Raw genomic sequence first — 20627 nt, forward strand, 5'->3', positions numbered from 1 at the left:
TGCAGTTACAATCCACAGTTCACCTTCCATCACTTAAACCTCGCTCTTGCGCTTCTTAGTACGGCGCTTGCTCTCCGCAGGGGTAGACTTGACGGAGGCAGGCTCGGCAGCAGCCTTGCGGGTCTTCTTGACGGGCGAGGCCTTCACGGGAGACTCGGCAACCTCCTTGACAGCCTTGACATCGCTACGGCGACGCTTGGCGCCGGCACTCTTGGGAGGAGTCTTCTGCTTCACGGGCTGAGGAGGGGAGGGGGACTCTTCCTCAACTTCTTCCTCCTCAGACTCGGAGGTCTCAGAGTCAGAAGACTCGGACTCTGCGTTCTCAATAACAGCAATGCTCTGCTGGAGCTGGTCGTTGGCGGCATCGTCATCACCCGCCTTGCGACCGGCCTTGTAAGCGGCCATGTCGAGCTTGTAGGCCTCGTAGTTCTCAAGGTACTTAGCCTTGTAGATATCCTTCTCCTTGGGGTCCATAGTCTGCCAGCGGCGAGTTCCCTCGTCCGCAACATCCTTGGGCTTGGCGCTGCCGCCCAGATCCTCAGCGATCTTGGTGCGGTTCTGCTGCATGTACAGGAAGTACGGAGTTAGAGCACGCTTGGGAGCATTAGGATCCACGGGCGCACGCTTGCGCTTCTTCACACCGCCAGCCTCAGCCTTGACGCTGGGGCTAGCAGCGCGGGTGGATTCCACGTGGTAAGTCAGACCAGTGGGCATGGCAGGAATGTCGATGGTGGCAGGGCCGCCGTTGATAACATTATTAACGTGCTCCACGTAGGCCTTGCTCAGATCGGCAATGTAGGATTGCAGAGCCATGAGGCGCATGATGACCTGGGAGGTATGTTAGTGAGGTGCAGACACGGAGATGAGATGGTTGTGAGTGATAAGTGTGGAGTGAATGAGGATCAAATATGTGAATTAAGGGTTCATCAGAGACCCAGGTGAGATTGCGGGGGGGGAAGGTTGCATGGGTTCGGGGGGTCGGCGGCTAAGCTAAGCAGGCCGGAGGGTTTTGGGTGCGGGAAACATAGCACGCGCAGAGAGGGCCTGCCCAGGTCCCTCGGCGACGCGCTGCCCTCACAAGAGGGCATAGCAAAATTACAAAGCTTTCTGAAGCAAGAGAACAATGTTGCGATAATTACTCAGAGCTCAGATGAACCCATGGAGCTTGTTTGCCTGGACGCGAAAGCTCTGTTGATATGCGACGCGTAGGGTAGCGCGCCGGCGGGAGCAGCGGGCCATGAAGGACAAGCAGAGCGCGACGGGAAAAGCACAGAAAAAGAGAATAAAACAGACGGGGGAGAGTGAGAAACTAATGACTTACAGCATCCTTAGAGTTGCGCAGCTCCTCGATGTTGACGGCCACAGTGGCCTCGGAATCGTGCTTGGTAGTCATAATGGTGGTGATGTGATGACGGGGTTGTGGCGGTGGTGGTGAGAGGTAAGACTTTGAGGGGGAAGGGGGAGCGAAAGAGAGAAATTTTGGTTGAGAGTTTGGGGGGGAAGAGAAAAGAAAGCGGGTGGGATTTGGGGGGGGGTAAGAAGGAAGAACTAGGGAATTAGAGGGAATTAGGGGGGAACAGCTTTCGGCTCGCAGAGGGGGGAATTAGGCCCACTAAATACCCCCCGGTGGTGTCCGTCACCCACTACGGGCACTGCCAACATAGCTCAAGGCCAAACTCCCCCCAAACACCCCAAACCTCCCCTAGAGCCCGCACACACTACCGCCCACCTCCTTCAGAGTACCCAAACACAGCCGCCCTGCCTTCTTCCCCCCCCCAAAAGGCCACCCCGGCAGGCTCGGCCTTCCAGTTACCCGCCCATGGCTGCTTTAGGCTTAGGCTGCTCCCCCTCCGCCCCAAAAGCTCGAGCCCAGCATTTCTTCAAGCTGAGCCTTTCTCTGGCTCTCTGGCTGCCTTCCCCTCCTTCCTTCATGGGCGCTTAGTTTTAACTACTGTGTCCCCTCAAACTTTGGGTCATGCGGTAATGCCCTTCCCCCTCCCCGGCGCAACATGACTCTGGACCTGAGTTCCATTTATTTTTTCTTTTTCCCTCTAGAATTATACGGGTGGTTTAAGTATTGCCCGTACTGAACCCGGGCAACCCCCCAAGCCCCGTGACTTATTATCGAAGGTTGCTCAGTCCACCACCCACCTAGGTATCTTGGGCGCGGAGTTTTCAGCTGAAATAGATGTATGTTATGCCCTCTTTGGGATGGTTTATAAACATCATTTTTTTAAGGAAGTGACATCTATAATATATTATATAGATATAGCGATAATCTAAATTAAGTTTAGATATAACTCGGGTAGAGGTTGAATCTATGTATTCATCACTTCCAGCGATCCATGAATATATATCCGGTCACCCAGTGCCGTTAAATGTACAAGCAAGCTACTACTATCCAATTTACCTTCCATCCAGTAATGCCGCATGACCCTACACGTACTTTATCCCTCCCTGCAGCTATCTACTCATTTATAAATTTAAGATGGATACATAAACTCCTCCAAATGGTACAAATCTATTTCGCGAATATTCTATGGCATCAACAAAACAGTGGGGAACTGGAACGATGGGAAGTAATGCGGCGCTCACTAGGCCACCAATGCATCAATGTATATCGCTGCTCTGCGTGCGACTCTCCTCCCATTTTCCGACCGGGTAAATCTATCTACAAAGTGGGTGGGTTATACCAAGTCCATCTAGAACTTAAACACCTGCTCCTTGTTGTAACCCAACTCCTTCAGGATACCAGTCAACTCACCCTGATCCTTGGGGCTGACCTTACCACCGCTAATAGCCTTGTACAGACCAGGCGGGCCACAGACAAACACCTTGATGTTCTCCTCCTTAGGCTCGGGCAGGACAGTCTTCAACAACTCCTTGGTAATGAAGCCCTTGCCGCCAGTCCAGCCCTCAGGAGGGTTGTCGAGCACGTAGAAGGCGCGGAAGCGCTGGGGGTAGGTGTTCTCCAGCTCGTGCAGCTCCTTCTTCAGCAGGATGTCCTCCTCGCTGACGTTGCCGAAGACCAGAGTCACCTTGGTGCGGTCCTCGGGGTTCTTGAAGATCTGGCGGGCCAGCTGGTACATGGGGGTGATACCGGTGCCACCGGCGATCAGGCAGATGTGGTCGTGCTTGTTGGCCTCCCAGGGGTACTTGGGAAGGGGACCCTTGAGGGACAGGCGTTGGTTGACGTTCATGGAGTGCAGGTGCTCGGACATGGGGCCACCGGGGTAGGCCTTGACCACGAGCTCGAGGTAGCCGGGGGTATCTAGGAGGGGGTTATGAGTGGATGCGGTTGGGGATTCTCAGGGAAACCAGAAGTCATACCTTCTTCGCTGGTGGGGGTGTAGGGACGGAGGACAGCCTTCTCGCCCTCGGGCTTGTACTTGGCCAGCAGAGCAGCTGTAGGTGATCTGTTAGCAAGAGTGTAGAACCGCATGAAGGGTAGAACTAACAGGCAACGGGAAGACCAGAAACGGCCTCCTTGTCGTCAAACTCAAAGCGGAATCGCTTGGTGTTGTGGCTCAGAGTCTCAATCTCAGCAAGCTTGAGATCCACCCAGTCGCCAGTGAAGACCTTAGGACGGTCCTCGAGCTTGATAGCAGCAGGGGCAGCAGAGCTAGAGCTATAGCGGTAGAGACCAATACCGACACCGGCGAGACCGACAGCGACGTAGACAGGGGTGAGGTTAGACTTCTTGGGAGCGCCCTCAGTAGAGTACTTGCGGAAGCTCTAGTGATTACACAGCAACGGGTCAGCCTGTTTTCTTTTTCTTTCCCGCGGACAATTGAGGATTAAGCGCGAGGCTTACCTGCTTCAGGGGCTGCGCACAGCGGAAAGTCTGGCGAGCGAACATGGTGACTTTCAATTGAAGGGATGGTATTAACAATTTGGGGTGGAAGAGGGTTTGGTGCATAGGAGGATCAGAGGGGGAAGAAATCGGAATGAAGGCGGACAGGCCGCTCGGTTGTCCACCCCCAGCGCAATGACGCAATAGCAGTTCCTGACAGCCGAATATAACGATTCTGGCTATTGCATAGAAGATAGATCCGAGCGTCTTGATGTAAGTTGCAACGTTATAGGTTCAAATTTACCAATTTATCTTATTTCATGGCCAGAATTGGCTGGATATACTGTTGTCCTGATTGCACTCTCGTACCCGCCCATGCTTAGAAACCTCCCCAAGCTTACCGGGAGCCCAGGCTCGGACTCGGGCTTGGTGAATCCCCGAAGGATCGGCCATCAGATTTCGGGGAAATGATAGAGGCTCTGAATTAGGCTCATGGTAGAGATCTATTATACACATCTCATATAGCAAAAGGCCTAGACTGTATAACTGTAGGTGTCGCGAGGCCAGTCGTTTATACTTCAACCGATCCAACCTACTAGCCTTGGTACAAGAAGATCGCCTACAATGCACACGGTTGAACTTGAACCCGATGATTTTTTGAATTTATCCTCGGACGCCACTACACGGGACTAATGACATCCAAACCATCTCCCATAACTGGGTACACAGCGCGACCAGTATCTTTCATGCATGCTATTGGCCATATCGCAGTTATTTCCATCCTCACACTCCATTCCCGAAACCCACAAAACACATTTAAGCAAAGGTGGAGGGACGAGAGTAAGCGAACAGCTTCTTGCCCGGGTTGGCGGAGCGGTGGGGCAGGGGGAACTTGAGGTTCTTGGAGAGGAGCTGCTTGATGTAGGGGCGGCGGATGCTGTCGACATCGGTGACCTCAACAACCTTAAGGATCTGTATAGAAAAATAGTAAGTATTTGATTTTGGCACTGCAAGACAGGTCGAAACGTACGTGGACGGAGCCGAAGCGGGCACGGTGGCGGGCAGCCATGTCCTGGTAGAGAGCCTCAACGGCCTCAGTGCGGGACATCTCGCGGAACTCCTTGTACATGTTGTGGGTACCGGAGCGCGAGTTGTAGCGGAGCCAGATACCGAAGTTCTTGACCTTGAGGGGGCGCTTCTCGGTAATCTAGATGAAGGGATGGCGGGTGAGTAATGGATCCGAATAGAGAAAGTCTGGATTGGCAGGTTCCTCCACATACGGTGTTCAGGCTGACAATCTCGCCGTTGGACTTCTTGAGCTTGCGGAGGGAAGCCATGAAGTACCAGAAGCGCGACTTGGCCACAACGGTGTTGGGCGCAAAGATGCGCATGCGGTACAGCTTGGGCGTGGGGTTCGCCTCGGTGGGCAGGTGACGCCCGATAACCTGGTACTCGTTAAGACGCCCTGTGAATCCGTCAGTCATTGCTCCGGTTGAGTGTCGAATTTTGATATCCGATGCTGATTTCCTCGTGGCGATGAAACGGTGCGCGCGATTGCGGAAGATGAAGTCCCGACCGACGAAAGGGGATAGACGTATGGGTGGTGCGAGTTGAAAATTTCGAGATGGACCCGCCGTGGGATTTGACGACAGCGCTTGTACATTCCTCCTTTGCAATCCCTCCCAATCCAATCGATTACTGATTCTCCAAGATTTTCTGACGTTCTTCCAAGGATTTCATGTCGTTATCGAAGTTGTCATGTTGGGTGATATTTCGTCGGACCGTATCGCACACACCGTAATCGTCTCGAGGAAATTGCTGGAATATCGGAAAAAGGTCACTTACCCATCTGGAAGAATAGGTGTTAGCAGTGGTCTCGTAACTGATCGATTGGGGGTAGCACGTACTGTGATTGTCGCTGTGGTGGTTGAGTCGTTAGTGGTGCCGTCGGGAGAGAAATCAAAGATTGTGTTGCAATGTGCTTAGGGCTACCGCCCTTCGGTTAAGCGAGTGGAGGCACTCGAAATACGCTAACCCAAAATGGCAATAATTACACGAGCCACACTTGGGGCTTTGGGGGAGGGCTTCACCGCCACAGTCACATGCACGGCCACAATGCGCCCCACCAGGCCTGCCACGCTTCGGATCATTCTCCAAGTGTACCGCAAGTCCGCGACTGGGTAGCTTACTACTTCATTGACACCTCGAGTTCCCTACCAATTTGCAGTGCGCTTCCCTCCCAGCTCTTCACTTACTCGGAATATTCACCCCGCGCTCGGGGCCATCGAACCATGCAGCTAGCCAACGAGTTTAGACATGCCTACAGCATTGCTTCAGGCCCGGATCTCGCCGCGGTCCTGACACCAATTGCGACCTCGAACAACCCGGACCGGCTGCGATCCTTCTATCAGTACACCAATATCCAATACCTCACCAACGACCTCACCTCAAGTCTGTTCCACGGCAAGAACCTGAAAGTACCCAAACTTGAACAAGCGGCATGGGTTGACATCTTCGCCGCATACTGGGAAGCAGTGGGGGAGGTGCTCAAGTTCGAGGGCCGGCACCCTGGAGCCAGTGCGACTGCGATCTTCACTGCTTGGAAGAAGGTTGCCAATGCTCTCATCAAAGGCTATTCCGGTCCCAACGGACTACCTGCATGGACATTGCCGTGTTTGTACACAGTTGGCAAGTTCCTGCGAACCTTTGCGATTAAGGCAGACTTGGAGGTTGCGGCACAGGGCTCCTCGGGCTTTGGCTTCCAGGATGACCTCGCGGTGGACGTGGAGAAGAACGGGAATTTAGAAGAGGCTGCGCGAATCATCAATCGGATGTTCACTCTTTGCTTGAGTGATCGGTGAGTTGAGATTTGGACCTTTTATTGCGATTACCATTGCTGATCGATTAGCGCCCCCATTGAGGAGTCCCGGAAGTGGGGTATCTACGAAACCACCAACTTGTTGTTCAAAACATACTTCAAGGTAGGGATGCTCAACCTCCAACCCGAGTCCACCACGAGCGATTACTAACTCAATATAGATCAACTCTGTGGGTCTTACCAAGAACTTGCTTCGGGCCATTAATGCGCAATCCCATGAGCTGCCTCCGCTTGATGCATTCCCAAAATCCCACATTGTCACCTTCGAGTACTATCTTGGAGTCATCCACTTCTTGGATGAGCAATACACACAGGTATGGAATCATTTTTGGCTAGGAGAGACCGAGTCTAATGCATCTCAATTCTTTTAGGCTGAAGAACACCTCACTACAGCCTGGAGAATGTGCCACCGGGAGGCTTACAAGAACCGAGAGTGGGTATTGATATCTTGTTCGCACCGTGGCCCTTGCTTACATGTCTTTCTAGGCTGATCCTGACATACCTAATTCCTTGCCACCTGGTGACTACCCACACACTTCCCAGTAGACGACTTCTTGCACCCTTCCCACGATTAGAGCAACTCTTCCGCCCTTTGTCCAATTGCATCCGCAAGGGTGATCTCGTCGGCTTCGACCAGGCGATGTCTGCCGGTGAAGCCGAATTTGTCAAGCGACGCATCTACCTCCCACTAGAGCGTGGCCGCGACATTGCCTTGCGCAATCTCTTCCGAAAGGTTTTCATCGCTGGTGGATTTGAAGAACCAAAGGATGGCCAGCCAGCCATTCGGCGAACCCGTGTGCCCGTGGCCGAGTTTGCGGCTGCCTTGAGAATTGGAACTCATGCGACGGGTCGGACACGGGTTGATATTGATGAGGTTGAGTGCTTGCTGGCCAATCTCATTTACAAGGTTAGTATCCCCCATGCCATTAAGGGGACTTTGAAAGAGACGTTGACTGATCATGCCAATTTGATGATTACAGGGTCTTATGAAGGGCTACATTGCGCGAGAACGCGGAATGGTCGTTCTTAGCAAGAACAACACCGCTTTCCCAGGCACTGGTGTCTAAGCCTAACGGAGTCATTGGAACTCGGTCAAAATTTCCAACCGGACATCCAACCATAACCTGCATTTTTGGAAACAAGTTAAACCATAGTCCAAGGAAGACTGAAAACTCCCCGCTACAAAAGCCCACCGCCGCTCTCAGCGAATCATGAACGTTACTCCCATGGGCCATGATGGATTCAATCGCATCCTGGAGATGCTTATCTACTTGAAGTCGAGAGACTATTAGCTCATCGCGGCCAGCCTCATACCGCACCGTCTTCTTCACCATTCCAGAGGTAATATGAAGGCCAGCACAACTGCTACAAGTATATTATACGATGGACATTCATACAAAGAGGATCCGATAGCATGAATCCACTTCCACATTCTTAGATTCAAAAATATCTACATTCCTACTTCAGTCTGCCTTGCCTTCGATACTACTATAGTTGTACACGGGTATAAACCATTAGACCACTGCTACAGCAGCGGTAAGAGAAACGAATCCCACACACCAGAAGAGACCTCGCAAGACCCCAAATCCCGAAAACCCAAATCGATACAACCCCCCCATAATCCTACCTATACCTACCGACCCAATCCCTCCGGCACCGCCGAACTACAAACCGACATGGCCGACGGAAACACATCATCCTACAAAACCGTACAAATTAGCAACCACAATCTCACCCAAATCCAAGATCCTCACCTCCTTCCCTTTCACAAACCACCCGGTTATAGGATATGAACTTACCATATGATTACACATAGCAACAAACAAATCAAAAAACAACCTCCCCCCCCCTCTCCATCTCAACCTGCATAGTACCACTCCTCTTAAAAGTGCCCCGACACCTAATGATAAGCGCCAAATAATGCGCCCTTAGTCTCGACTCCGTGTCCGGCGTATTCGCATACGCGAACCGCGCACTGGCCAGGATTGTTCGGCAGGGTATACCCACGTGTAGACCCTGTTTGCGCAGTGCGAGACGTGCCAGCGAGGGGAGACGGTATGTTAGGGCGGCGCAGTAGATGGCTGTGTCGCGGAGGATGGGGGCGTTGGCGGTCTGGTGCCAGATTACTGCGGTTGGGGAGAGGGTTGAGGAGGTTGCACCGATGGTGGAGGGATTTGGAGTGGTTGTTGATTGTGGGATGTCATCTTCCAAAGTCCAGATTCCTTTTGCAGGATTGTGTTGCAGGCGCGGAGTGTAGTCGCCCTTGTAGAGGTATTCTAGGACGCAGGAGAGGATTTCGGGGTGTTCGTTTGCTAGGTCGATGCGTTTGCTGGGGGCGTGGATGTGTGGGTGGGATGGGGGAGGGGGACTCGGGGTTTGCGAGGAGCATTGGGCCGCGAAGAAGGGGGATGCGCTGAGGATGGATTCGTGGGCTGCGAAGAGGCGTTGTTGGGGTCCCACGCGGAGGATTACGATGGGGGAGGTGGGGGGTCGGGTTGGACTTCTGAAGAAGAGAGTTAGTTGTGGCTGATGGTGATGGGAGGTGTGAATCAATTGGGGAATATGAGAGGTGGATAGTTGAGATGTCGCATCCGGTAAAGAACTAGAGGCGCACGGGGGGTAGACAGCTCTACTTACGATACATCTGGTGGGCCAGCCGGTCTTCTCTTCTCTATGCGTCTGGAGCTACCAGAGCTGGCGCTATCTCGTAGATTTCGCCTCGACCGAATAGACGAGGCTTTCGCAGCGCGATACCTGGAGAAAAGCGCAACAGGCGCAAGGGCCGGCGCAGGGGCAGGCCTCCTCGAAAGCATGGCCCGTTTGCGATATCGATCATCCATTGCGAAGAGCACACAGCAGCTGAAGACACAGAAACAGGTACGAAAAAGGGAATGATACAGAAGCAGAATCGTGCTACGATTCAGGGGGATTCTAGTCGCTATTTATACATCTACTTGAGTGACATGTCCAGCTTGCACCCGGGTCGAAACAAAGAAAAAGACTAAACCCGGGGTTTTTGGAGCAGTCATGTTCTGTCATGAGACGATGGGGTTATATACCGTACCTGCATGGTTCACCCCCGCTAACCAACCCTGCTAATATAACCAGATTGGGCAAGAGACCAGTCCACGACGCGTTATGAAAGGTTTGAAACGCGTACGAAGGGTGATGGATCCCAGGATGGGTGTCGCCAAATGAGCGCGTGGTCACGGGATCACTAGTTACGAGTAGCGTCGTTGAGATCAGCCAGTCAGAGTTCAGTTGGGGTCCAGATGGAGGGTCCATTATTGTCTCGGACTCTCGGCGGATTAGGGGGAGTTGGAAGTGGAGAACTTGGGAAATGAAATGTTGGTCGGTGGAGGGTCCATCATTTGGTATGTAATATGTATTGCCTACGTTTCAAGTGTTGGGATGAGGACAGGAAAGAAAAATAGGGGAAATAGATGGACGGAATAATAATGCGATCAAAGAAAGATAAGAGATAATATATGGCTTGAGAAAGCCTCCAGATGAAAACGCCGATATTTCCTCCGAACGCCAGTCCAGAATTACGAAGTGATGAGCCAGCTCGTCACAGGAACACCTTTCGGGCGTCTTTCATGTGGCTCTCGTTCGGGCAGTAGGGACACTTAAACCGACTGCCCTTACTGAGACGCTTGAGCGACTCTTCTGCGATGACGTGCCCGCAGGGCATCATCATGGGCGGGTTCTCGTCAGTAGCTTGCTCCTTAGAAACGGGGCAAACAAAGATCGAATGGAAGAGGTATGAGGGCGGAAGTGGAATTTCAACCTGCATGATAGACACATTAGTTCAATTGCTTTGGTTTGCTTGGGACCGCTCCTAATGGTGAAACCCACCGGTAGCTCATTCTCGCTCGTCCATTCAGTGCGCTTGGCCTTCATAATTGTCTGCAACTTCAGCAGTGTAGGCAGCGCAATCGCTCCAGCAGTCGCGGCAATGTAAAGTGGTGAGTCCGCCGACAGTCCCAGCAGTGAACAAAACTCTCTAGTAAAGAATTGAGCCACATCGTCCCATGCCGACGTGTTGTTGAAGATCGCTGAATACGGTGAGCCATGCAAATTCGGGCAAAAGGCCATGGCGCCCATCAGCTGCTGCACCTCACGGATGTATCGCGGCAGAAAGGTATGGAATTCACGTTTGGCGTATGCCATCGCGGCGCGCCAGTTCCCAGGAACATGGTTACCTCCCGACATGTCCGACTCGCCATGGTAGAGCCAGACAAACTGCAAGCGACATAGCTCGAATTCTAGATTGCTGCCGCGGGCTTCCAGCGCCTCACGGTTCTCCCGTGACCATTCGATGGCGGGGAGGAGGTTCTTTCGTTCTTTCAGTTGCGAGAGGATGTAATACATCGAGGCGAACTCCTTGCGAATCTCCGGGGAGGGGACCTCATCCAGGTTTAGAAGGCTACTAGATGATTCGGGGGAGGCGGAGGAGGAGGGTGAAGCGGGGTTATGCATCAAGTCTTTCTTCTCGGCGATTTCAGATAGGAAGGTGGCGGCGACGGAGAATTGGCCTTCGCGGAGGAGATGCATGGCGATGGCACGGTTGATCAAGTGTTCTTGTTCGGAGAGGACATCGTGCTCGGTGCTAGGGAGGGGCCTATCTTTGAAGAGCTGAAGGGTGGCGGTGGTTAGTATGTAGCCTGGGAGAGAAGAGGTAGGGTTTGATTGTATAGGTCAGGCTGAGAGGGCTTTGTAGGTAAGTACCTTATCCAATGACTTGGTGTACTTGTTGAGACCGCCGTGAGTCTCTTTCAAACTATCGTTGATTGCATTAAAGGATGCCTTGACGGGATTCTGAAGTCTGGTCAAGGCTATGGCGGCCTGGTTGGGGTCTATATAGAGTAGATCGAGTTCAGTTAGTCGAACTTCCCCGCCCGAGTCCCGCGATGTTGACGACGGCAATGAACTGACCAGCAGCAATAGTATCCCGGGCGGACTGGAGCATATCAATCGTAGCCTGGACATTGTTAATGCCCTGGGAGGTCCTCAGCTTCTTCAGAAGCCTGTCATGCTCCTTTTGAACCAGATCCATGGTGGCGCACAGGCTGCGGAGTACTCGGTGCGGAGGTGATCAGATTACCACCCGGCAAGGCATCCCAGTGCCATACGGAGGAGCCAACAAAGAGTAGAGAGGTTCTTTCTGTCCCTTGAGGTCCTCTATAGACTCGGAGAAGCCGTCACGAGCTCTGTTGTATGTTGGTCTGCGAGGATGCTGGGTGAATCGAGTCGAAGGACAATGACCAGAGGGGTCCGGGCTTGAGCTGTTCCGGATGATCGCCGGTTCTTACGACATAGACACGTGACCTATTCCTCCAACGTTCCTTCTCATTGCTACGTCTGATTCGACCAAAACTATAGGGAATGATAGAAGATATGTCGTAGAAAAGCGTGAGAATACACTTTGGTCTGGACAATCATCCCAAGTGTCAAGCATGCTAAGTTTGATAAGCCCAACCTCGGATGAAAGAGTGACCAGTACAGTTCAAAAATGCACTAGTCCCCTATGGGAAAGGCAAATCAATGGATGACTCATCTCAGTTACGTTTGCCACTCTGACCAATCACATGCTCTCCCAGTACGGACTAGCCCCACTCTCGCTTCCGCTAGTGCGGCCCCTTTCCAGCTATAAATGCCTTCTCCCCTCCACTTCCTTTCCTCTTCTTTTTTCTTTCTTTTCTCATCCTAGTGCACGGGTTTTACACGTATCAGTGAGGAGACATCCGAGATCGTGTTTTTGCTAGTTGAAAACTACCAAATTGACCACTCTGTCTGGTCTTCGGATCGGACAGGAATTTTTGAACAAACAAGTTGCCCCAACTCCCTTGGCTGTCTGGTCATCGGGCTTGGATTCGGTGCTTCAGACATGGCCTTACCCTCTGGGGGACGTGGCCGGTCTGCAAGTGCTGTCACGGTCTTCTTTTCACTACTGTTGCCACCCAGGTTGGTGGTCTTTAGAGAAGAGAGTAGCCTTGTAAACAAATAGATAAGTGTTGAAGTCGTAGATGTCGCGTTCGTCGCATCGCGTCTTGAGTTCCCTTTAATTAATGATGGAGTAGGACCCAGGGCCCTCGCGTTGCGTAAACAAGAGTCGTAACTAGTAAATCAGTCGACCAACCCGAATGTGAGCTGCTATTCCCATGCTGAAGCTGGGCGAGAGACCAAGCTCCTTGCTCACTCTTTCCCTGCGTTGTACCGTCCCCTGGTGCCTCCTTGCGTGGGCGAAGCTGTGTCAGTTGGTGCCTGACAACCTCACCGCCCGCATTCCAGTGACGTCGGCCTTTCTGCAGGGTCCGGAGGTTCACCAAGCTTGATATCCTCAACATCGACAGGGTCTACGACACTCATTTCTCTTTTCCCTCGGTCGCCGGTACCAAGGCTGGACGATGCCTCGACAGCAATTCCCAGGATATGTTCTCGTGGCCTCCACCTGATCCGAACTGCAGGAGGATCGGAACAGAAGCTTGGCGCCTCCCTGGTAGGTGACCAAAGCCGTGGTGGCGGTGGACTCGCCTGTGTTCAAATGGTGTCCTACCTAACCCCTCACTGAACTGCTTAAAATTCCTTCCAGGACTGCGTGGGCACTCGTCCCCAGTCCTACCCGTTAACCAGTAGCGGTCATGCAGTCCAACGCACCGCCTGCACCGCTGGTCGGTCGCCGCGATTCCGCCAAAGCGTCCGACAGCCTACGTGCAAGCCCCGCATCCAACGTGAATGGCCCAGACCCTCGCCCTAAACTCCAGGGTCACCAAAAACTCATCTTCACTGACCCGGTTGCCCTCCGATACCTCGAAGAAGACCCCTCAACGGATGTGCTACACCGCCGCGAGACCCTGCAGGGCTATGAAATCTACATTGTGGAACAATGGGCGTGCTCGCGCCAACATCCTACGTTTGTCATCTCGACCTACACTGGGGATCCGTCACATACAGTCGTCGTGGGTGTGCTCAGTGTCCCGACAGACGAGTCGACATGGTCACCTCGGTTGCGGATGTACTTTGATGCCGTGGAGCAGTCCTGTGCGCGGAGGAAGGATACCCCGTTCGGGGCGATCATGGTTACGGACCTGGGAACATTCCCGTCGGCCCTGACTATCATTCCAGTACCCGAGGGTGACATCAAAAAACATCGAGATGATTTTATTGTCAACGAGGACTTGAAACGGCTCGGGTGCGCTGGTCGCGCGGGCCTAAAGCTGCAGTACCCGTCTGCAGCGACAGAAGCCAAGTTTCACCAGCTGTACCGTACGAGTGACCGGGTTCCACTGTATACTGCGGTGACGGAGCTGGTCAAGCAGTGCCAAATCGCGTTGATGGTGTTTGACAAGCTGGCCCCAGAGTATGTGGACGGTCTACTATGTGACGTGACGGAAAAGGCTATCAGCGACTGGTGGGCGGATATCGGGACCGACCTGTACAACATTGAACCAAGTGATGGCATTTTAGGACCGACTAGTGTCGCAGCATTGCTGGGGACACTTTTGGGAGCACGCAATCGACTACATGCTTCCGGCGCACCTGTGGGAAAGGATGCCTTTGACATCGATAATCTTAAGAGGGGTATCGGTGGATTTCAAAAGGCACAGAAGATGAACCGGTCGCGACGGTTGGACCGGCGGACTCTGGACAGACTACACCGTGCTACTACCAAGGCTGCAAATGCTGAAGGCTGGACGGATGCGATCAAGTCGACCATGACGGAACTCAGTGGACAAGGTGGTGAAATGGTCATGGGCATGGTTCGCGGCCGCGAAAAAGGCGGAATCGCTGATATCGAGACCCTCGATCTGGATAACTTTGTCCAGTGCGTCTACGGTTCCAGGGCGAAATGGCTGTGGCTCGGGAAGACACGCAAGAGCGGGCTAGACACTACCTTTGCGCCTGGCTCTGGCACGGATATGATGTTTACGGCTGATGATCAAGGTGGGTATGTCTGGACGAGTCGAAAGAAGCACTCTACGGAGGAGCTACACGCAGAGCGTGTGGCTTCTGGGCTCGATCGACAATGGAAAACGCCAGACTCGTTGGTCACGGAAGAAAAAGACCATCGCAAAAAGGGAGTCAGCGGGAGAGTGTCAGATGCCCGGGCTGGTCTGGGTCGGTTTAAGGATGCAGTCGGGCTACCGGGCTTACGTTCACATCACCACAAACATTCCCGCGAGGGAGTCGATTTGACCCATGACATCGCCTATCAGCCCCAGATCGACAGCGATACAGAGATACCCACCAAACCCAAGACTGGCCCCAGACGCTCGGAAACGAAGGTTGACGAGGAATTTGCAACTCAACCAGAGGACGAGCAGGATGTTCAACCTTCCACCACGGCCGAACCTAGCACAGAGATCAAAACTCCCGAAATTCACGTCGAGGCTGCCCCGTCTCCAGATGACGCAGAGGAGCAGTCGGAGCGAGTAGACCAATTATCGGACCTGCAACCGATTCCAACGATAGACGAGGAATCGGAAATAGAGCGGGTCAGGTCCCGGTCTACGGCTGCATCCAGCGAGCGAGGGCAAGACAGAGATGACTCCAGCACGAACCTGGCTATGATGGCCCTTCGACGTCCACAAAGCTGCGAAGAACTTCGAGCTATTGACAACGAAGACCAACGACGGGATGATTGTTGCCCGCGGCACCTGTCCTTTAGCAATGTCGAAGAAGTTGTACTCACCTGGGATCCGCTGGGCACGCAACCGACGATCAAAGACACGACGAACCTCGAAGAAGCCATTGTCCAAGAAGACATGCTTGCATCAGACGCGCGGATTTTCAGCACACGAATACTGGATCTTAGCGAACATACCGTGCCTTGGGTTGAGCGGCAGGTAGATTCCGTCGATGGTCTGAATAACATCCTGTACGAGCGGCACGAAGAGCTCAACGCCGTGTACCTGGAACGATTCAATGTTTACCAGCGCCTGCGCGAGCGATCCAGCGATCTCGTCACGGATGAACACTCCCACTTGAACGACAGCGTGAAGCGCGTGGAACTGCTAGGCGCCAAGCTGGACTACGAGCTACACGTCCTCGAGTCCAAAGTCGAGGATATGGAAGAAGGACTAGGTGATTTCGAGCGCCATATTGTCAATGTGGAAACCCGGGTTAAAGGCCTACTGCAGGGCGAGGAAGAAAATGGTGTTTCCTGGATGACTTGGCTGCGACGGTCGATCGGGTTTACGGCGCAGTGACGTTGACGTCTTACACGTTGTATGAATATGATCTAGGTCTCTGGTTTTTCTTTGTAATTGTCCCCATTTCCCATTTTTTTCCTATTGTACATAGACATCGGCGTTCCACGCCGATTGAATAATAAACGATTTGTGATGATATAAATGTGGTATCCATCACGACATGAATCAAACATCCACCGGACAGGACACGACAGCCGGGAGCAATGCTTCGGAGCTGGCACAGTCCATACGCAGATCAGAATTGTGCTTAACAATTCAAAGCAATTCTGGATCTACCAGCTCTATTCCATACTCCCAGCTCAATCCTTCCGCCATCCTCCAGCTGGTATGGTATCTCGTATCCGGCTAGACACTTTACATGCCAAAGCCCATACCACCACCCTGCTGCTGACCAGCGCCCTGCTGCATCTTCTCGCTAACCTTAATGTTGACATCGAAGAACTTGGAGACACAGCGGTCCAGGCAGACGGACTCGCCCTTGTTCAGATCGCCCTCGCGGTAGTCGGTGGGGATACACTTCTTGGTGCAGGACTCGGTGAGGCTAGAGAAGAGAAGGTGGGTTAGAATGGGTTGGTTGCAGTAGAAGATGGAGTTTGATTCTCAGAGGTTGATGAATGCTTACCGGGTGAACATGTCGGATATCATCTCGACTTCGGTCTCGGCGGCAGCAATCTTCTGCTCGGAGGACATCTTGGGCTGGCCACCGAAGAGGAAGGACATTGTGATGGTTGAGTGTGGATGGGGTAGGAGATGGTTGGAGCTACTCGTTATTAGTATTGAAGGAGTCCTTGTAAATGAGAAGGATTGATGGAAAACATCAAAGAATCACTTACATAGTTGTTGTGCTTGTTGAAGTTGAGGTCGTGATGGTTAGTTCCTATTAACCAGAAGTCCGTCAGTCTCGAGGTTCAAGAAGCTCGGGCCACTTTCCGTTTTCCCGCGACTCCGCCCGCGCCGAGTTTTTCCATTTTCTCCTACTTATTTCTTCTTTTCCTCTTCTTCTTCCTCTTCTCTTCTTCACCCACGCAATGTGAGTGGGAAAGTCTGCATCCTGTCCTTTCATGCATTCAATTCGCCCCCGGGCGCTGCGAGGCCTTGTAGGTCTGCGGAATAGGTAAGCTATAACAGTTCCTTTTTCTCTTTGTCCTGTTTTTGCATTTTATCATGATGAGATTATCCCACCTGCTTCAGAACCGCTGCAGTTGATGTCCTTCGGGACATATGAACGAACCGGAACTCTATTTCTGATTACATTTATTTGCCTTCTTTTCTTCAATTGCTTGCCCTCAATCGTTGGTTGAGAATCATAAGCTGACTCGGCTTTGCAGTGCAGGCCTCCGCCCTTCCAACTCCCGTATCCAGTCCCCCTTGGGATTGGTTCCACTAACCCCCCAGCATCAGCTTCAGCATCAGCTCCAGCTTCGGTCTACCAGACACTCCAGCTCCAATGCCTCACCTGGAAAGGCCTTCCAAGAGCGTGTCCAGGAAATCCGCAATGCCTGTGCCGAACCCTATCCCCGGCTGGCGGTAGACTCTCGTACCCTCAGTTGCGCCGAGTTCCGCTCTCGGTATGCCCATTTGAAGGATAATGAATCAGTAGAGGATGACTCGGTGGTGGTCTCTGGTAGGTCGTCTGTTCCGGTCGTCGTGGATCAGTGCCGTTGTACTTAGATTAGTTAGGTAGGATTCGTACTTATAGACTTGCCGGGAGCAAATTGATCTTCTTCGATATCGTGCAAGATGGACACAAAGTGCAAGTCATGTGCAATAAGCGACAACTCGAGGGCGTCGAGGGTCCGGAGTTTAAGAAACTTTATCGCCTTTTGCGGAGGGGTGACGCTTTTTGTATGTGCTGCTGCTGCTGGTCTGACTGGTGGTTTTGTCTGCTCCGACTAACAACACTCTTTTCCAGCTGTAACTGGACGACCTCATCGTACTGGTCGTGGTGAACTTACCATCGATGCTACAGAGTTGCCCAAGCTGCTCTCGCCGTGTCTACACGATGTGCCCGTTCACGATAGTCCGCACGAGACCTCGCCCTATCCTCGCCATGTCCAATTCCTGGCTGATCCTGCGACGGCGGATATTCTTCGAGCTCGAGCCTCTCTGATCCAATATTTGCGCCAGTTCTTCGTGGATCGGTCGTTTATGGAGGTCAGCACGCCCATTATCGGATCAATGGCTGGAGGTGCCATCGCTCGACCGTTCAATACTTCAGCCACAGAGTTCCCGGATCGTCAATTGTCGCTGCGCATTGCACCAGAGCTGTGGCTCAAGCGGTTGGTAGTTGGTGGATTTGACAAGGTCTTTGAGATTGGACCGTCGTTCCGAAATGAAGGTATACATCTTCGATATTCGAATGAATATGATATATACTAATCTCATCACCCCCTCTACAGGCATTGACAAAACACACAACCCTGAATTCACCACCTGCGAATTCTACCACGCCTACGCCAACCTCGAAGACTTGATGCACATCACCGAAACCCTCCTATCCGGCATGGCCGCCCACATCAAGGCCTTCAACACAGAAGGCACCCTCACCCCGACCACCGCCAGCTTCACCACTCCCTTCCGCCGCATCGACTTCATCACCGGCATCGAAGCCCAAATCAACCGCTCCCTACCAAATCTCTCGTCCCCCGACGCCCTATCAAACATGCACACCCTCTTCCACGACCTCTCCCTCCCCCTTCCCACAAACACAACTCTCCCGCGCCTCCTCGACGAACTCTGCGCCACATACCTCGAACCAACCTGCACAGACCCAACATTCATCATCAACCCGCCCGAATGTCTCTCGCCACTCTCGAAATCTTTCGTCCACCCGGTGACGAAACAAGTCGTCGCCGCCCGCGGTGAACTTTTTATTGAAGGGAAGGAGGTGGTTAATACCTATGAAGAGGAGAACTCGCCGTTCGAGCAGAGACGCAAGTTTGAGGACCAGGTTCGGTTTAGTAAGGGGTCTGAAGAGGCGGTGGAGGTGGATGAGGCTTATCTGGAGGCATTGGAGTGGGGGCTTCCTGCGACGGGGGGTTGGGGGTGTGGTGTTGATCGGTTGGTGATGTTGTTTACGGGGGCGAAGAGGATTGCGGATGTGTTGCCGTTTGGAACTTTGAGGGCTGTGACTAGACGAGTTGGAGGAGGAAGTGGAGGGAGTGAGTAGAGCAGAGATTCTTGGTCAATGGCCAAGTGTTGTACGATAGTTTGTGTATACTTCATACCCTTTTTTTTTCTGGTTCAATTGCATGCCACTATTCCTATCTTTACTGAGACCATCTCTTTTCCTACTATTAACTCGTTATCTCTTCTACCAATGCAGTATTTAATTAACGTAACATCCGTTTCTAGCCGTGGCTTGTCCTCGTCTCGGCGCGGCCCGTCTGGTTTATCTCCTCTTTTTATCATCTGAGGCGGGGAAAACATTCATTCTGTTCCACTTCAACTCTCTTGCCTCAATATGAGTACCATTCAAGCACCCGTGACCCAGGCGGTCACTGTGAGTCTCAAAGAATTAGAAGATGGTAATATATTCTTTAGATCAGTCGATGCCATGTATAATCGCTAATTCTCTCCACAGGAACCGTTTCCTTCGACACCCTCACCGAGGCTTTTGGCCCCTCGTCTCTCGGCATCATCATCGTGAAAGACTTGCCCCAGAAGTTTACCCAACTCCGTGCCCAAACCCTCTCGCACGCATCTTATCTCGCTGCCCTCCCAAAGTCGGATCTAGGTAAGAACCAACCAAGCAGCACTAACCCTCCCTCCTCCATATCTAAACCAACAAACCAAACTTACACCCACACAGAATCCCTCGAAAGCCCCGAATCCAACTACCTCGTCGGCTGGTCCTGCGGCAAAGAAACTCTCAAATCAGGAACCTTCGATACCCTCAAGGGCTCCTACTATGTCAACTGCGCCTTCTACCAAGACCCCTCCCTCCAAAATGCCCCCGCAGACAACTTCCCCGATCTGCCCCAGTACACGGCGCCGAACATCTGGCCGCCAGAACGCAAATTGCCCAGTTTCAGACCGAATGTCGAACAACTCTGCTCCTTGATTATTGATACTGCGGCGCTGGTGGCGAGGGCTTGTGATCGTTATGCGGAGGCGAATATTGAGGGGTATAAACCGGGTTATTTGGCGCATGTGGTTAAGACGAGTCTTACGACGAAGGCGAGGTTGTTGCATTATTTCCCTGCGGACGCCACCTCCTCGGATGATGGGGAGAATGGGGAGGGTGATTCTGCTCCTGTCGAGGACGACGACTGGTGCGCCACGCACGTCGACCACGGCTGTCTAACTGGCCTCACATCAGCAATGTTCCTCGACGAAGCAGCCACCCTACCCATCCCAGACCCAACACCAACAACCTCCCTCCCCGAACTACCCCAATCCCCCGACCCAGCAGCCGGTCTATACATCCGTTCGCGCACGGGCACCGTGGTGAAAGTTAATATCCCCAAGGATTGTCTGGCCTTCCAGACGGGTGAGGCGTTGCAGTTGATTACGCAGGGTAAGTTCCGGGCTGTGCCGCATTTCGTGAAGGGGGCCAGGTGTGTGGGTGGGAAGCAGCGGATTGCGAGGAATACGTTGGCTGTGTTTACGCAGCCAAATCTTGAGGAGGAGGTGCAGGAGGGATTGACTTTTGCGGAGTTTGCGAGGGGGGTTGTTAAGAAGAATTATTAGATGGGCATGTTATGTGTGTGGATATTGGGGACGGTATATATGATGAATG

General features: G+C 52.7%; 10 protein-coding genes across 10 annotated transcripts; 4 read left to right on the forward strand and 6 right to left on the reverse strand.

Annotated features, from left to right (window-relative positions):
• Window positions 1–33: 33 nt before the first annotated feature.
• On the reverse strand, window positions 34–1393 carry N7473_001070 (uncharacterized protein; the record flags this gene model as incomplete). The annotated part of the gene is made up of 2 exons (XM_057147010.1): window positions 34–828; window positions 1322–1393. The coding sequence occupies 2 exons, from the start codon at window positions 1391–1393 to the stop codon at window positions 34–36; spliced, it is 867 nt and encodes a 288-aa protein (XP_057014896.1).
• A 1111-nt stretch (window positions 1394–2504) lies between these two features.
• Window positions 2505–3989, reverse strand: N7473_001071 (cytochrome b5 reductase family protein). The gene is made up of 4 exons (XM_057147011.1): window positions 3815–3989; window positions 3459–3735; window positions 3331–3405; window positions 2505–3271 (listed from the first exon to the last, which is right to left on the reverse strand). Exons 1-4 carry the CDS (start codon window positions 3917–3919, stop codon window positions 2703–2705), a joined length of 1026 nt encoding a protein of 341 aa, XP_057014897.1. The 5' UTR covers window positions 3920–3989; the 3' UTR covers window positions 2505–2702.
• A 620-nt stretch (window positions 3990–4609) lies between these two features.
• N7473_001072 (60S ribosomal protein eL20) lies at window positions 4610–5277 on the reverse strand (the record flags this gene model as incomplete). Its single annotated transcript, XM_057147012.1, has 3 exons — window positions 4610–4765; window positions 4824–5000; window positions 5074–5277. 3 exons carry the CDS (start codon window positions 5275–5277, stop codon window positions 4610–4612), a joined length of 537 nt encoding a protein of 178 aa, XP_057014898.1.
• Window positions 5278–5895: 618 nt separating this feature from the next.
• csn12 lies at window positions 5896–7738 on the forward strand (the record flags this gene model as incomplete). Its single annotated transcript, XM_057147013.1, has 6 exons — window positions 5896–6650; window positions 6702–6774; window positions 6833–6985; window positions 7043–7104; window positions 7158–7578; window positions 7652–7738. 6 exons carry the CDS (start codon window positions 5896–5898, stop codon window positions 7736–7738), a joined length of 1551 nt encoding a protein of 516 aa, XP_057014899.1.
• Window positions 7739–8498: 760 nt separating this feature from the next.
• N7473_001074 (BTB/POZ domain-containing protein) lies at window positions 8499–9511 on the reverse strand (the record flags this gene model as incomplete). The annotated part of the gene is made up of 2 exons (XM_057147014.1): window positions 8499–9174; window positions 9309–9511. The coding sequence occupies 2 exons, from the start codon at window positions 9509–9511 to the stop codon at window positions 8499–8501; spliced, it is 879 nt and encodes a 292-aa protein (XP_057014900.1).
• A 731-nt stretch (window positions 9512–10242) lies between these two features.
• N7473_001075 (ubiquitin-protein ligase RMD5) lies at window positions 10243–11730 on the reverse strand (the record flags this gene model as incomplete). Its single annotated transcript, XM_057147015.1, has 4 exons — window positions 10243–10461; window positions 10530–11309; window positions 11403–11530; window positions 11610–11730. 4 exons carry the CDS (start codon window positions 11728–11730, stop codon window positions 10243–10245), a joined length of 1248 nt encoding a protein of 415 aa, XP_057014901.1.
• Window positions 11731–13315: 1585 nt separating this feature from the next.
• N7473_001076 (putative Sin3 complex subunit (Stb2)) lies at window positions 13316–15883 on the forward strand (the record flags this gene model as incomplete). Its single annotated transcript, XM_057147016.1, has 1 exon — window positions 13316–15883. The coding sequence occupies one exon, from the start codon at window positions 13316–13318 to the stop codon at window positions 15881–15883; it is 2568 nt and encodes an 855-aa protein (XP_057014902.1).
• A 357-nt stretch (window positions 15884–16240) lies between these two features.
• On the reverse strand, window positions 16241–16606 carry N7473_001077 (Tim10/DDP family zinc finger protein; the record flags this gene model as incomplete). The annotated part of the gene is made up of 2 exons (XM_057147017.1): window positions 16241–16427; window positions 16509–16606. The coding sequence occupies 2 exons, from the start codon at window positions 16604–16606 to the stop codon at window positions 16241–16243; spliced, it is 285 nt and encodes a 94-aa protein (XP_057014903.1).
• Window positions 16607–16947: 341 nt separating this feature from the next.
• N7473_001078 (uncharacterized protein) lies at window positions 16948–19055 on the forward strand (the record flags this gene model as incomplete). The annotated part of the gene is made up of 5 exons (XM_057147018.1): window positions 16948–17000; window positions 17215–17510; window positions 17567–17731; window positions 17799–18224; window positions 18286–19055. 5 exons carry the CDS (start codon window positions 16948–16950, stop codon window positions 19053–19055), a joined length of 1710 nt encoding a protein of 569 aa, XP_057014904.1.
• Window positions 19056–19349: 294 nt separating this feature from the next.
• On the forward strand, window positions 19350–20578 carry N7473_001079 (uncharacterized protein; the record flags this gene model as incomplete). The annotated part of the gene is made up of 3 exons (XM_057147019.1): window positions 19350–19413; window positions 19470–19622; window positions 19698–20578. The coding sequence occupies 3 exons, from the start codon at window positions 19350–19352 to the stop codon at window positions 20576–20578; spliced, it is 1098 nt and encodes a 365-aa protein (XP_057014905.1).
• Between the last annotated feature and the right edge of the window lie 49 nt (window positions 20579–20627).

The sequence above is a fragment of the Penicillium subrubescens genome, assembly GCF_028828155.1.
Source record: "Penicillium subrubescens strain IBT 31985 chromosome Unknown utg000001l_segment0_segment0, whole genome shotgun sequence".
NCBI lineage: Eukaryota > Fungi > Ascomycota > Eurotiomycetes > Eurotiales > Aspergillaceae > Penicillium > Penicillium subrubescens.

Bases quoted from the DNA above. Each gene is read 5' to 3' on its own strand.
- N7473_001071 (XM_057147011.1), bottom strand. From the start codon at position 3,919: ATGCACCAAACCCTCTTCCACCCCAAATTGTTAATACCATCCCTTCAA. The intron at 3,736-3,814 runs GTAAGCCTCGCG...TGTAATCACTAG, and splicing joins GTGCGCAGCCCCTGAAGCAG to AGCTTCCGCAAGTACTCTAC. The intron at 3,272-3,330 runs GTATGACTTCTG...ACCCCCTCCTAG, and splicing joins CACCCCCACCAGCGAAGAAG to ATACCCCCGGCTACCTCGAG.